The following is a 13,828-nucleotide window of genomic DNA, read 5'->3' as shown; positions in this document are numbered from 1 at the left end:
TGACTTAAAACAACACAACTTTATTGCCTTACGGATCCGGAAGCCAGACATCTGAAGTCCGTCTCCTTGGGCTAAAGTCGGGTGTCTACAGGGCTGGCGCCTTCTGGAAGCTTGAGGGGAGAATGCGTCTCCTTTCCCTTCTCCGGCCTTCAGCGGGTGCCGGCAATGGCTCGGGGCTCCTCACGACACTCCAGCCTCTGATCCTGCTGTCCCGTGGCTTTCTCTGACCCTGGCATTGCCGCTGCCCTTTTACAAGGACCTTTGTGGCTCCGTCGGGCCCACGCAGACCGTCCCCTATAATCTCCCCCTCTCAAGATCCATGGCTCCATCACATGTGCAAAGTCCTCCTACCCTAATCACACCCACGGTTCCCAGGGACTGGGTCCTGGCCATTCGGGGGGCTCACCGTCCCAGCCGACCACAACAGGACTTCCCGATGTCCGAAACCGCGGATCCGGAAGCCAAGCTTCGTGACTCCGCGCCGGTTTACTTCCGCCAGAAAAGTTGGAGGATGTCTTTCCGCTGGGCCGGGCACACGGGACGAAGGCTCCTAGGGACGCACTGTTTACAAAGCTCCCGCACCTTGGTCTTGAAGAGCCGGCCCACGAAGACGTAAATCACCGGGTTCAGGCAGCTGTTGGTGAAGGCGAAGAAGTTGGCGTACTGCAGGCCCAGGTCTATGAGCTTCTCCCAGAAGCAGCCGCGGACGGCCTGCACCTGGAACAGGAAGTCCAGGAAGGCAAAGAAGTGGTAGGGGGTCCAGCACACCAGGAAGGCAGCCACGAGCGTGAGGAGGAGCCCCGCGGTCCTGCCACCCGCGGAGCCCCCGCTCCGCGTGCCGCCCACCTCCGCGCGCCCTCGCAGGGAGGCCAGGATCTGGCAGTTGTAGAAGACGATGGCCAGCAGCGGCAGGAGGAAGCCCAGCACGTTCAACTCCACCATCCGTGCGAAGTGCCAGGCCCCGGGCGGGTGCAGCAGCACGCAGGCACAGGTGTCGCTCAGTTCCGGGACGGCGGCGAGGGAACGGAACAGGAACGTGGGGACGCTCAGGAGGCCCCCCGCCATCCAGATGAGCGCGCAGGTGGCCCGCGCCCGCCGCCTGCGCCCCCGCCTCCGGCTGGCCATGGGGTGCACCAGCACCCGGTAGCGGTCCTGGCTGATGGCCACCACCAGGAAGACGCTGGTGAATAAGTTGGCCTTGATGACCCCGTTGACGACGCGGCAGAGGAGGGCTCCGAAAGGCCAGCGGAACCGGTTCGAGATGTTCTCCGCCCAGAAGGGCAGGCCCAGGACGAACACCAGGTCGGAGGCGGCCAGGTTGGCCAGGTAGATTTGCGCCACGTTCAGGCGCCGCCGGGGCAGGAGGAAGACGGACAGCACAAGCAGGTTTCCCAGCAGGCCGCAGGCGCAGATGGCGAGGATCAATGTCGGCAGCAGCCTGTGCAGCAGGTCCCAGGCCTCCCGAGCGTCGTCACAGGACGTGGCGTTTGCGGGGCGGGACTGGCTCCGGTTCAGGGACAGGAGCGCCAGGAGGGTCCGGGACGCCATCCGCGGCGACCTGCAACGACCAGCATGCGGCATCAGCTGGGGGAGGCGGCCAGCCACAACCCGAGGCCCGGGTCCAGCCCGCCGCCAGCTTTGCACAGGAAAGCCGTCTCGGCCCGCGGCCGCACCTGTTCGCTTACGTATCGGCCGAGGCTGTGGCTTGCAGAACGGGAGATAGCGGCCGTCTGTTCCCTCTGGGGAAAAGTTTGCCGCCCCTTGGGACGCAGGAAAAGACTAGGGCTTTGAACGCCGAGTCCAATTCCGAGCGCAGCCACTTGGCGTGAGCCACTGAGACCCACTAACTTTTACTTCCCTTTTCGAAAGGCAAAGCTAGCCGCATCCCTCGAAAGGCAAAGCTAGCCGCATCCCTCGAAAGGCAAAGCTAGCCGCATCCCTCGAAAGGCAAAGCTAGCCGCATCCCTCGAAAGGCAAAGCTAGCCGCATCCCTCGAAAGGCAAAGCTAGCCGCATCCCTCGAAAGGCAAAGCTAGTCGTATCCCTCTTGTATAACCGTGGTGAGGACCAGGGACAGGGTCTATGGAGAGCTTGGCACGGTCGCCTGGTCTAGAGGAAGCACTCGGTCTTATTAACAACCAGATTGTTATCGTTCACTCTTTCGCAGACATCAAAGAGCACCCGCTCTGTGCCAGCACCTTGCCAGGGAAAGGACCCAGCCCCCAGCCTGAAGGTGCTCACTGTCCAGAGGCGATGCAGACATGGAGACAGTGGGCGAGGACCTAAGAAAGAATCAGGAAGTGCTAGCAAGAGGTGCAGACAGCGGGGATGTCCGTCCATTGGGTCCCAGACCAGTGGGGTGGACGGGGTAGGGACAACGGTGGGAGGTTTCCAGCACGAGAAGCCAGGCTTGCAAATTACCAGCAGTAAAACAACATTAATAAAGCAGCTAACATTGATGAGATGATTTCTAAGCCAGACACCATTCGGAGAGTTTGACATTGAAGTACTTTTTCATTTAACGTTTTCAGCAGCCCTGTGGAGGTAAGAGCCTCGTCATCTACATTTGCTCAGAAAGCGGGGCGCGGAGGGACTGGTCACTCGTCCACAGTCGCACAGGGGGCTGGAGTAGAGAGGGGATTCAGCCTGGCACAGTCTGATTCCAGAGGCCGGGCCTCTGTCTCCTCGATTCTGCTGCATGTTTGGCCCCCAGTCGGTAGATGAGGAAGGCAGGCTCGGAAGTGAACAGCCTGTCCTGGGAGCCCTCAGTCTGTGCTGACCCGAAAGGCCACGGTCCCAGCCACACAGCAGGCCTGCCTCCCAAATGCCCACGCGGAGTTTCAGTGGGGGAGGGATACGGTGGAAAGCAAGCAGACTGAGTCCCGCCGCCCTCTGGAACCCCACGGAAAGAAGGGATCGCATCCTGCACTCGTGGATTTATGGGCACCTGCCAGTCCAGTTGGCCACAGCTGACTCAGGAGACCCGTATGATCCCCATTCACACAGCGAGCAGCTTGTGAACCATTCTTGGCTGGGTGACCTTGAGCAATCACTTGATGTCCCTGAGCACGACTTTCCTCAACCGAGGACATGATGACTTTCGAGTTTGGATGCTGTGTGTAACTCACACGCTGTGCCATTCACACCGAGGTGTAATTTATCAGTTCCTCCATGCATTTGTCTACTGAACCAGTATTTATTGAGCACCTACTATGTACCTGGCACTGTTCTAGGTATTTGGGACAGAGCAGTGAATCAAACTAGCAAAGACCCCTCAGGAGGCTTCCAGCCTCGTGGGAGGAGAGAGCCCACAACAGTAAACATACTGAATAAAATTGTAGCACGGGGGTGGTAAGCAGGGGGAATGGTGAGATGGAATCGGTTTCTGGATTTTATATTGAAGGTAGTGCCGCCATGATTTTCAGTCGGATACAGGTGGGGAGAGAGGAAGGCTCGGATGATGCCAAGATTTTTATCCAGAGCACCTGGACATATGACGTGGCCCTCAGCTGAGATGGAGACAGCAGTGTGAACATGGGGCAGGGTTTGGCGGCGGGCGGGGAGATCAGGAGTTCACTCTCGGACATGTCAAGGTTCAAGGTTGAAGTATCAAGTGGGGGCATCAAGTGGGGATTTCCAGCGACTAGATGTTCAAGTCTGGTATTCAATGACAAGAGCTGACATAGTGGACGTCCAAGAGTGGACGAAACCACCGAGGGAGAATGTAGACAGAGGGGAGAATGAACTGCTTGGCCACGAGTGGGGAGGTCAGTGGGATACACGGGGGATTAAGGGCTGGTGGCTGTGGTGTATCTGTGGCATGGAGAACTCTGACCGAGTGCATATGGAAGAGTTGAGACACTCTTGTGCTGTAAATCCACAGCTAAATATTTATCTGGTTATTTGGGAATCGTTTCATTTATTTATTTTTCTTTGTGGAATTCTTTTTTTTTTTTTTTTACCCTGGAAACACTTTAAAAATTTGCAATATGCCCTTTTGGCCTCGATGAGCTAAAAGATGAAAGTTTCGGGAGGATGTAAGTACTGAGCTCCCCTTTCTCAAGGAAGTTGGCAACAAATTTGCAAGTTGCACAGACTGTTGATGTTTATTTACATCACTAGGCAGGGCTCTGTGGCGATTTCACCAACCACAAGAAAACCTAAGACCCAAAGCTGCTACTGCAGAAGTTAGTAATTTTAATTTTCTAAACCGTGTATTTTATTTTTGAGAGAGAGACAGAGTGTGAGCAGGGGAGGGCCTGAGAGAGAGAGAGAGGGAGGGAGGGAGACACAGATTCCAAAGCAGGCTCCAGGCTCCGAGCTGTCAGCACAGAGCCTGATGAGGGGCTCGAATCCACAAACCAGGAGATCGTGACCTGAGCTGAAGTCGGACGCTCAACCAACGGAGCCACCCAGGCGCCCCAGAAGTTAGTAATTTTAAAAGATCTGCCCTAAGACCGATTGCACCCACGTAGCTGCAGAAGGCGTTGTTACAGGTCGCTCTGGGAAGCGTGGATTTTCCATTCAGATCAAGCCACTATTCTGCCAATTAATTCAACTCGTTTTTGGTTCCAGTTTATCTCCTGCACAGGTGACAGTGGAAATGACAGCTGATCATGGGTCCGCTTCATAACAACTCCACACACAGGGAAAATGCTATCGGTATCTTCTGATTCTTCCACTAGAAAAAAAATCAGTTCCAAACATGATCCAATTCACGGACTCAAAGCAAAACTTCTGGAAGTTCCATCTGGGCGACTGGAACAACGACTTCTGGGGGATGCTATTCTAAATTCAGTTTCAGTTGTTTACGTTGGAACTAGAGTTATATTTTTGTGATGATAATACAAATACAGATTTTGCTGGGGTGTGGTGTCATGGTAACAGCGATGTTCTTTCGAAAATAAGAGAGCAGTGGAACAGAAATGTACTTTGAAGAGGCCACTGGTGCACACACCGTTTGCAATTGCATATGAATAAGTTTCAGGATCCTACCAATTAATTCTTTTTTAATGTTACTTATTTTTGAGAGTGAGAGAGACAGAGCATGAGCGGGGGAGGGGCTCATGAGAGAGGGAGACACAGAATCCGAAGCAGGCTCCGAGCTGTCAGCACAGAGCCCGATGTGGGGCTCGAACTCACGAACCTCGAGATCGTGGCCTGAGCCGAAGTCGGACGCTCAACCGACTGAGCCACCCAGGCGCCCCTCAATATTCTACCAATTAAAATGGAGGTTAGAGTTGACAAAGTTTAGAAAATCTAAAGATGGGTACACAGGGTTACAGAACCACAAGCTTTTCGTAATAAGGTTGACGATGAATTAAAAAAAAACAAACAAACCCTAGAGCACGTTTTTCCTTTCTTTGCTGCCCCATCATCAATCACTTTTAGGGGACCTTGAGCCTAAATGCCCGGAAATGTTACTAAGCTGTTTGTTAAAGCGGAACTCTAAATTTTGTTTGAATTTTGTTCCAAATCATTTGGATATCTTTAATCAAGGTACGCAAAGAATGGAGCACCAAAACACCTGCTTTTACGCTTTTAGCAGACTGTAATTACCTTGAAAATGAAGGTATTATGCAGAAAATAAAGGACATTTATTGCGAAAGGGGAAAAATGTTTAAAGAATGCGAGCTCGGTGGCACACAAGATTTGATTTTAAATCTCTGTAGTGAGCTTTGGAATATCTCAGTTTGTGGGAAGAATCTTTTCACTTGGGTAAATTCATATTCCGTACAAGAAATGAGACGAAATTGAGAAAACCTGGGATGCGCAGCCTCTAAGTTTCACAAAACGTTCAAAAAGGGGAAGTAACTACAACTTATTTGTAGAGTAAAAATATTATCTGGTAAAAATGTTTGTTGAGAGCCACTCTGAACTAGGGCGTAAAGGCATCACCTGTGAACATACGTGGGCTAAAAGAGTTACGTGATTTCGTACGTAAAGAGACCTGAGAAAAGCCTCTGCTTGGCACAATTTGCTCAGAGATTAGCAGGTACCTCGGCACTTACAGCAAGGACATTTTCTTAACTAAATACATTCTGGTCTGGGGTGCTTGGGTGGCTCCCTCGGTTACGCGCTCGACTCTTGGTTTCTGCTCAGTTCAAGCTCTCACGGTTTGTGGGTTCGAGCCCCGTGTCAGGCTCTGTGCTGACAGCTCGGAGCCTGGAGTCTGCTTTGGATCCTGTGTCTCCTTCTCTCTCTGCCCCTGCCCCGCTCGTGCTCTGTCTCTGTCTTTCTCTCTCTCTCAAAAATAAATAAACATTAAAAATTTTTAAAAATAGGGGTGACTGGGTGGCTCAGTTGGTTAAGCGTCTGACTTCGGCTCAGGTCATGATCTCACAGTTCCTGAGTTCAAGCCCCGCGTCGGGCTCTGTACTGACAGCTCGGAGCCTGGAGTCTGCTTCGGATTCTGTGTCTCCCTCTCTCTCTGCCCTTCCCCGCTCGCGCTCTCTGTCTCTCAAAGATAAATAAACATTAAAAAATATATTTTTTTTTAATTTTTAAAAAGAAGCTGGAAAAAGCAAGGAGTCCCTTGGAGTCTCCAGAAGGAACACAGCCCTTCTAACACCTTGACGTTAGCCCAGGGCGACTGATTTTGAACATCTGACTTCCAGAATAATAAATTTGTGTTGTTTTAAGCCACTAAGGTTGTGCTGATTTGTTACGGCAGCCAGAGGAAATTCAGGGAATTTTGCCCTCCCTAGGGAATCAGGGGCTGCCTCCCAAGCCACCAGCAGAGACCTCTGACTTCAGCTCGAATCTGGTTGGCTTAGCAGACACTGCCCTCCGTCCCAGTGGACCCAGCTGTGTCCGTGGGCCCCCCATGGACACAGCATGTCTGCTCAAGCTGGGCTCATTTTGAAAGGGTTTGTCTTTACCAGCTGTTGTCTGTGTTTATATGACGTCGGACAGAAAGGAGAGCCCTTCCTTCACCAGTTCTTAGTTTTAGCTCTGATATCTGCCTGGCACATAGTAGGTGCTCAATAAACAGCAGCTATTGATAGTATCTGTAATACTCGATCTTATTTGAAAAACGTAAAGGTGATGCTGGGCAGGCCTGCTAGAGAAGATGATTCTGTAATTTCTACGTGATATTTTCTGAGTTTGCATATTCCAACCCTGGCATGTGCTACTCGGGAGACCACTTTCTTCAACGGATTGGGCCTCGTGGAATTCGTTCCAATTTCAACAGTGAGGTGAGATAAAGGCATTTGAAATACAGACGGAGAGATGAATGAATCTCAACTCAGTCACATAATTAAGATGCGATTTTCAAGCCACAAAGAACCCAACCAATTTATTGGCCTTATGAAATCTTGCAAGCAATCCTGGGAAGACCGATTTGATTTTTATAAATCAAAATTCGTAGATTGAAACTGGTCAGAGTCCACACGGAGCTCATTAGGGGCTGTATTATTCAGCCTCTACGTGTTTCATACGGCCTTGATGTCAAGAAAGAATTTCTGGGACCTCCATGAGCTAGTCCAGACGCTCTCCTCCTTTTCTGCTGGAAAAGCAACTAAACCCTGAAGCAGGCACAGAATACAATGTCTCCCACTGATTTAGAATTACGTTTAAAACAAAAAACAAGACATACACTTAAAGAAAACAGAAAATCCTGCCAGTATTTCATTGTAAGAGGAAGCTTTCTTTGTTTGTTTTTTCTAACGAGACGTGAATCTCCTCTTACACCTTGCTCTCATAAAAGGAAAAAAAGAGACGGCTGTTTACTTACTCAGGGGATGAAAAAGCTCGCGACTTCGTCTGGGTTTTCTGATGGCGAGAGCTGCCTTCGGAGGTGTTTTCTGGGCTGAGAAGCACCGTGGAAACGCGATGGCCTCAAATTGCCCAACCTCCTCTCCAATGAGGTCACTGGAGGGATTGCCGAGAAAGTGAGTCTTTCGATGGAAGAAGCAAGCTGGGGTTTAAAAGGAAAATTGCTCTGTACTTTAAGGCTGGCAAGAGAGTATCCAGCTCCCAGCCCCCCTCTTTACTTTGGAGACATCTGGGGAGACCAGTGACTCTGCCAAAAAAAAGTATGTTGGCCAATATGCCCTTAAACCATATTCCGGCATCATCCAGTCCCTTCGAGCCTCAGTGGACATTGAGTAATGACTGTGCCCCGTTCACCACGGGATCCCACATGCCTGAAGCTTACTACAAAACCTCAGCTTTTGTGGGAGCTGACTTCAACGTCCCTTTTGAGTTTCAGTCCTCAAGGACACACGGCCAAGAATCCGTTAGTGTGGACCCCATTAAACAAACAGTGAGCTAGGAAAAAAATTGACTCCTGCAACGTCCAGAACTGAATGGGATCAGATACACTTTTCTTCATCTTCCCCAGCAGCTCTGAAGCCTATTTGCCTGCACATATCCAATTGAACTGCTCAAGACCTCCTTTTCAGACAGTAAGAAATTTCTGGCTTTCTTTGAGTGTCTGGCCTCAAGATCCTGTAACTGAAATGCCCCTAACCCTCCCTCTTAAAAATTAAGACGCTTCGAACTCCCTCCCTAAATGCAGGAGAATGCATCCATGCCTGGGGCTTGAATTGTGGCTTCTGGAAAGGTCATCCTCAAATCTCAGGGCCCCAGCCCTCCCCACACCCGAGTCCTGCCTCTTGGATGCCCATGTCCCCTCTTTAAAAAGAATTTTTTTTTGGCATGTATTTATTTTTGAGAGACAGAGAGGGACAGAGAATGAGCAGGGGAGGGGCAGAGAGAGAATGAGATAGAATCCGAAGCAGGCTCCAGGCTCCGAGCTGTCAACACAAAGCCCGACACGGGGCTCAAACCCACAAACCAGGAGATCATGACCTGAGCCGAAGTCGCACGTTTAACCGACTGAGCCACCCGGGGGCCCCTCCATGTCCCCTTTTGATGTCCCCTTGAACCCAACGTGCCTGGGGCAGAAGAATGTCCCCTTTGTCTTCAGCATCTAGCCTTCTCTGTTTCCTTTCTCTGTACTGACACCTCAGTGGGGACAAACTGCACTTTAGAACTTTCTAGCAAGTCTCTCCTGTTGCTAGATATATTAAAATTGTGGAAGCAGAGAAAACAAAGAAGATTCCGAGACTCAGCAGCTGGGGAGCATTTGAGGGAGGAGACTGGAATCTGTCTTTGGGGACGGTCCCTTCACGTGAGGAGAGACCTGGGATGTTTTAGTCACACAGACGTTAGGTGAATGTCGGCCAGCGTCTGGGTAGCTTTTCATCAGAGAAGGCCTCCAAATCCCAGGCCTTCCTAATTAGCAACGAAGATGGGGGTCTCACCAGTGGAAACCATTTGCAGAGAGTGACTGCCTTTTCTCTCTTCCACGGGAGTGGAGACTGGACTGCTTCTCACCAGTGTCTGTCTTAGGAGATGCCTTCCTGCCCAGACAGGCATTGACTCGGGAGGGTCCCTGAGACCAGCTCCGTGGGAGGTGAGCCACTCGGTCGGACCCTGGCCGACCCCGCCTCATGTCGGGGAGAGACGGTGAGATGGTGAGAAGGGGCCTGTGTGTGGCAGGACCCTGTGGCCCCCACTGCTGGTGGCCCACTTGCCACGTGATGGCTGATGAGTGGGGCTTCGGGAGAGGACTCTGTGGCAGCCTTGCCAAAGCCTTGGGGGCTCCCCCTGCGGGAGGGATGGAAAGTTCATTTAGGAAAATGGATGTTCCTCCTATGGCTCACTCAGGGTGGGAAATGGAGTGGAGTTGCCCTCTGCCTCTGGGGCTGTGGGGAGAAAGGGCCTGAATTCCAGGGGCTGAGGGCAAGGCGAGGGAACCCCAAGTCTTGGGGACAGGGGGCCTGAATTCTGGGGGGGGGTTGAGGGCAGGGTGAGGGAACCCCAAGTCTGTGGGGAGAGGAGGTCTGAATTTTGGGGGTTAAGGGCAAGGCGAGGGAACCCCAAGTCTTGGGGAGAGGAGGTCTGGATTTTGGGGGTTAAGGGCAAGGCGAGGGAACCCCAAGTCTTGGGGAGAGGAGGTCTGGATTTTGGGGGTTGAGGGCAGGGTGAGGGAACCCCAAGTCTTGGGGAGAGGAGGTCTGAATTTTGGGGGTTAAGGGCAAGGCGAGGGAGCCCCAAGTCTGTGGGGAGAGGAGACCTGAATTCTGGGAGGTTGAAGGCAGGGTGAGGGAACCCCAAGTCTTGGGGAGAGGAGGTCTGAATTTGGGGGGTTAAGGGCAAGGCGAGGGAGCCCCAAGTCTGTGGGGAGAGGAGACCTAAATTCTGGGAAGTTGAGGATAAGGCGAGGGAACCCCAAGCCTGTGGAGAGAGGAGACCTGAATTCTGGGGTTTAAGGGCAGGGTGATGGAACCCTAAGTCTTGGGGAGAAGGGGCCTGATTTCCAGCGGCTGAGGACAAGGCAAGGGAACCCCGAGTGTTGGGGAGAGGGGGCCTGAATTCTGGGGGGTTAAGGGCAGGGTGAGAGAACCTCAAGTCTTGGGAAGAGGGGCCTGACTTTGGGGGGTTGAGGGCAAGGTGAGGGAACCCAAGCCTATGGGTCAAGGGGGCCTGAATTCCGAAGGCTGAGGGCAGGATGAGGGAATCCTACATCTAGGAAGGGGTACAGGCCCCTGTAACGTGAAGGCAGGGGGAGGCCAGGAGTGGGGTGAGGGTCCTTTGGGACCTGGGGCCTGTGTGGGGCCTCTGTAGGGAGACAGGACAGCAAAGAGACTATTCTAAGGCATGAAGAGGTGGCTGGAAAGAGACCCGGGGCTGCCGTCTAGAAACAGGATAGCCTGGCCAGCGTGCTGGGACAGGTCAACCTTCCCTGGATTGTCCCTGATGCTGATGCTGGGGACTCCAGGTAGCGGGGTCTCCTGAGCTGAGGGCTCGGGCTATGCTCCATGCATATTCCGAGAAGGTGAGCTTGAGCTTAAGGGACTTGGGGACACACAGGTCACAGTCCCCACCATGGCACACACACAGTTCTCTGGTCACTAAACCCCGGAGTCACCCTGTCTCCTCTCCTAGTCACACCCAGCAGGTTCTGCAAGGTCACCTCCCTGGGCTCATCTCTACAGGTGACTTCCAGATGTGGGACATCTTCAGGGCTCTCGCTCAGTCCTCACAAGACACGAGCTGTCTCTTTTATTATCTTTACATGTCGACGCAGGAAAGGAACCGAGGCCGGCCCGCTTCCGGCCGGGACCGAAGGCCCAGCCGGCCACCTTCCCCTCCGTCCAAGCCTTCCTTCCGGCCGTAGGTGTTAGACAATCACGTGGCAGACACGTCTGCGACAAAGAGCTCCCAGCCAATCTCCTAGCTTTCTGAGTTTTGTCCTTCTGTCCATGCTTGTGCTGGATTAATATTCCAGAGCACCTGGATTTTGTCATTTCCTAGGACAACAGCCCAACCCCTTGGAATTCAGACTCCCCTGTGGTCCTGCTGTAACACGCGGAGCCACCCTCCACCCTGGGACATTTCCTGACGGGTGACTCCTGGGCTCCTAATGCCTCTGGTCGCACCTTCCTGTGAGCGTTTGCTGGAAATGGCCCCTCCCCCCCGCCCCTGTCTTTCTGCTTAATGCGCCTCCGTCATTCAAGGCCCCTTTGGTCCTCTGTGAGCACAGGTCTGAGTGTTCATCCTTCTATTCTGCACACACGTAGAGAGCACCTGCAAGGTGCCAGGTGAGTGCTGGGTGCCAGGGGGCAAGGAGGAGGAAGCCTGGCGCCCCCCCTCGCCCCTGGGGGCCGCTCAGGTTCCATGCGTCTGGCAAGCGATCGAGCCAACATTTCAGCCAAGTGTGCAAACACCACTATACGAGAGCCCGCACCGTGCGGCACAGAGGGGGTGGGGACGGATGGGGCCAGGGTCAGGTGTCAAGATGCAAGGGGTGTGAAAAGAAAATCCTACAGTTTGTAGGTTTAACAAGGCACAGATACCTGGAAAGCGACAGGGCGATGGGGGCCGGCTTGAAGGTGTCCCGGGCATGCGGGCAGCTGGGAGCACTGCCCTGGCCTGAGCCGACGGCCATTTAGAAGTGAGGGGCGGGGCGCCTAGGCGGCTCAGTCGGTTGAGCGTCCGACGTCGGCTCAGGTCATGATCTCGGGGTCCGTGAGTTCGAGCCCCGCGTCGGGCTCTGCTGACAGCTCGGAGGCTGGAGCCTGTTTCGGATTCTGTGTCTCCCTCTCTCTCTGCCCCTCCCCTGTCCATGCTCTGTCTCTCTGTGTCTCAAAAATAAAAATAAACGTTAAAAAAAAATTTAGAAGTAAGGGGCTCTGGGCACCGGCCACTCAGCAGAAAATAGCCCACTGGGCCGGGGGTTCCATAGACCAGTGCAAGTTTAGAAATTTGCACATAAAACGCTGCCTGGACAGTGAGACTCAGCGGGCCCTCCCTGAGGGGAGTCAGGAGAATCCCAGAGCTAATACAGCCAGGGCCCGGGTGCAACACTTGGAAATGACCTGTGACCGGGGAGGGTCAGCCACAATCCTCTGTGTTCTAAAGCCTGAGCCAGACCAGGTCACGTCTCTGCCTGAAACCCTCAGGCTCCCCTCGCAGGGACAGGAAAGTGCTGCGATCGACAGCAGCCCACCCACAAGGCTGCACAGCCCTGCTTCCTTTCTCAGTGTCCTTTTCACACTCCCCTCCCGCTCATCCACTGGCTCTCTGGCCTCTTTGCTCTGTCTCAGACGTGCCACGTCCTCTCCGCCTCAGGACCTTTGCACTGGCCATTCCCTGTGCCCGGAGCACCCTTCCCGTAGACAGCCACATCCCTCGGGTCCTCCTGGCCCCCACAAATCCCCCCTTATCAGAGAGCCCTTCCCTGAAGTAATACCTCCTCCCTTCCGCCCGCTTCATTTTTCTCACCACCTGGCTACACTGTTTAGTTTTTCCTTCCTGTGTCTCCACCAGGCAAGGTGTTTACCTCTTTTGATTAGAGTCTTACTCCAGAACTCCTACAACAGAGCCGACGTGCTCAATCAGCACGTATTTGCTGAATAAATTCATGACCCTATTTACTTATGCTGCATATCGGAATATCAATAGTTTGTCCCTATGTCAACACGCACGTCCTGAACCCCTTGGGGGCCCCAGGTCCCTTGTGGGCAATGGGAAGACGGAGGTGAACAAAGCCTTTTCCGTGTCCCCTTGTGGAGCGCGGGGTCCGTCTGAGGACAAAGACAGGCAGGCAGGCAGACAGTGACTGCACGCCTTGGAAGGCAGAATGGTAATGAAGAGCCAAGGTTACGTCCGAGCATGAAGGCCTAAAGAATGGAAGTCTTGGAAGAATGATGGCAGAGGGATATTTGACTGGGGTTTTGAGAGATGAATAGGAGTTTGGAAGGCAGGCCAGCCAAAACAAACAAACAAACAAACAAACAAACAAACAAACGCAAAAACATTGTAGGTGGAAGGCCCAGCACGTGGACGTGCACAAATGTTGTTTGTGGAAGGCTTACTTGGAACTTAGGAGTCAGAAAGCCCAGGGTCAAGCCTCAGACCGCGTTTTCTCATTCCTTTTGAGGACCACTCAGCCCCTGCCCTGCGGTCCGCTCTGTGCAGATTTGCCCCCAAAGGCTGTTGTTTTGGTGCAGCAAAGAGCACGAAACGGTTTCAGATCGGAGTGAGTTCTCTGAGAGCACAGATACTCCCCTGGCACTGGGGGGAGGGGGCGAGGGTGGGAAGAGAGCCGGGGGCCCCTGCGGGGAAGTCCCGGGAAGGCTCAGACCCGCAGGTTCTTCATCTGGCAGCGAAGGTGCCCTGCCTGCTCTGACAGCTGTTGCGGGGATCAAATAAATCCACGGAGAATGTCACTCTTTCATCATATGGACGTTCACAGGATGAGATGAATTATGCGTACGTACGTTCCCAGTTTTATGACCTTCCTCTGTGTAATC

At 53.1% G+C, this 13,828-nt stretch overlaps 1 protein-coding gene across 3 annotated transcripts in view; it reads right to left on the bottom strand.

The window, feature by feature from the left end:
• Window positions 1-13,828, bottom strand: part of LOC131517720 (B2 bradykinin receptor-like) — a 52,916-nt gene continuing 39,088 nt past the window's right edge. Inside the window, exons 2-3 of one of the 3 annotated variants that reach the window (XM_058740223.1) lie at window positions 7,738-7,874; window positions 1-1,558 (exon numbers count right to left, since the gene is read on the bottom strand). In XM_058740223.1, the coding sequence (XP_058596206.1) occupies window positions 487-1,548 (1,062 nt within the window). In that variant the 5' untranslated portion in view covers window positions 1,549-1,558; window positions 7,738-7,874 and the 3' untranslated portion in view covers window positions 1-486. Of the gene's footprint in view, window positions 1,559-7,737; window positions 7,921-13,828 lie in introns of all 3 variants that reach the window. The other 2 variants (XM_058740221.1, XM_058740220.1) reach the window with 2 other exon arrangements.

This window comes from Neofelis nebulosa, chromosome 7, assembly GCF_028018385.1.
Source record: "Neofelis nebulosa isolate mNeoNeb1 chromosome 7, mNeoNeb1.pri, whole genome shotgun sequence".
Taxonomy (NCBI): Eukaryota; Metazoa; Chordata; class Mammalia; order Carnivora; family Felidae; genus Neofelis; species Neofelis nebulosa.
This window is presented reverse-complemented; position numbering and strand designations above follow the sequence as displayed.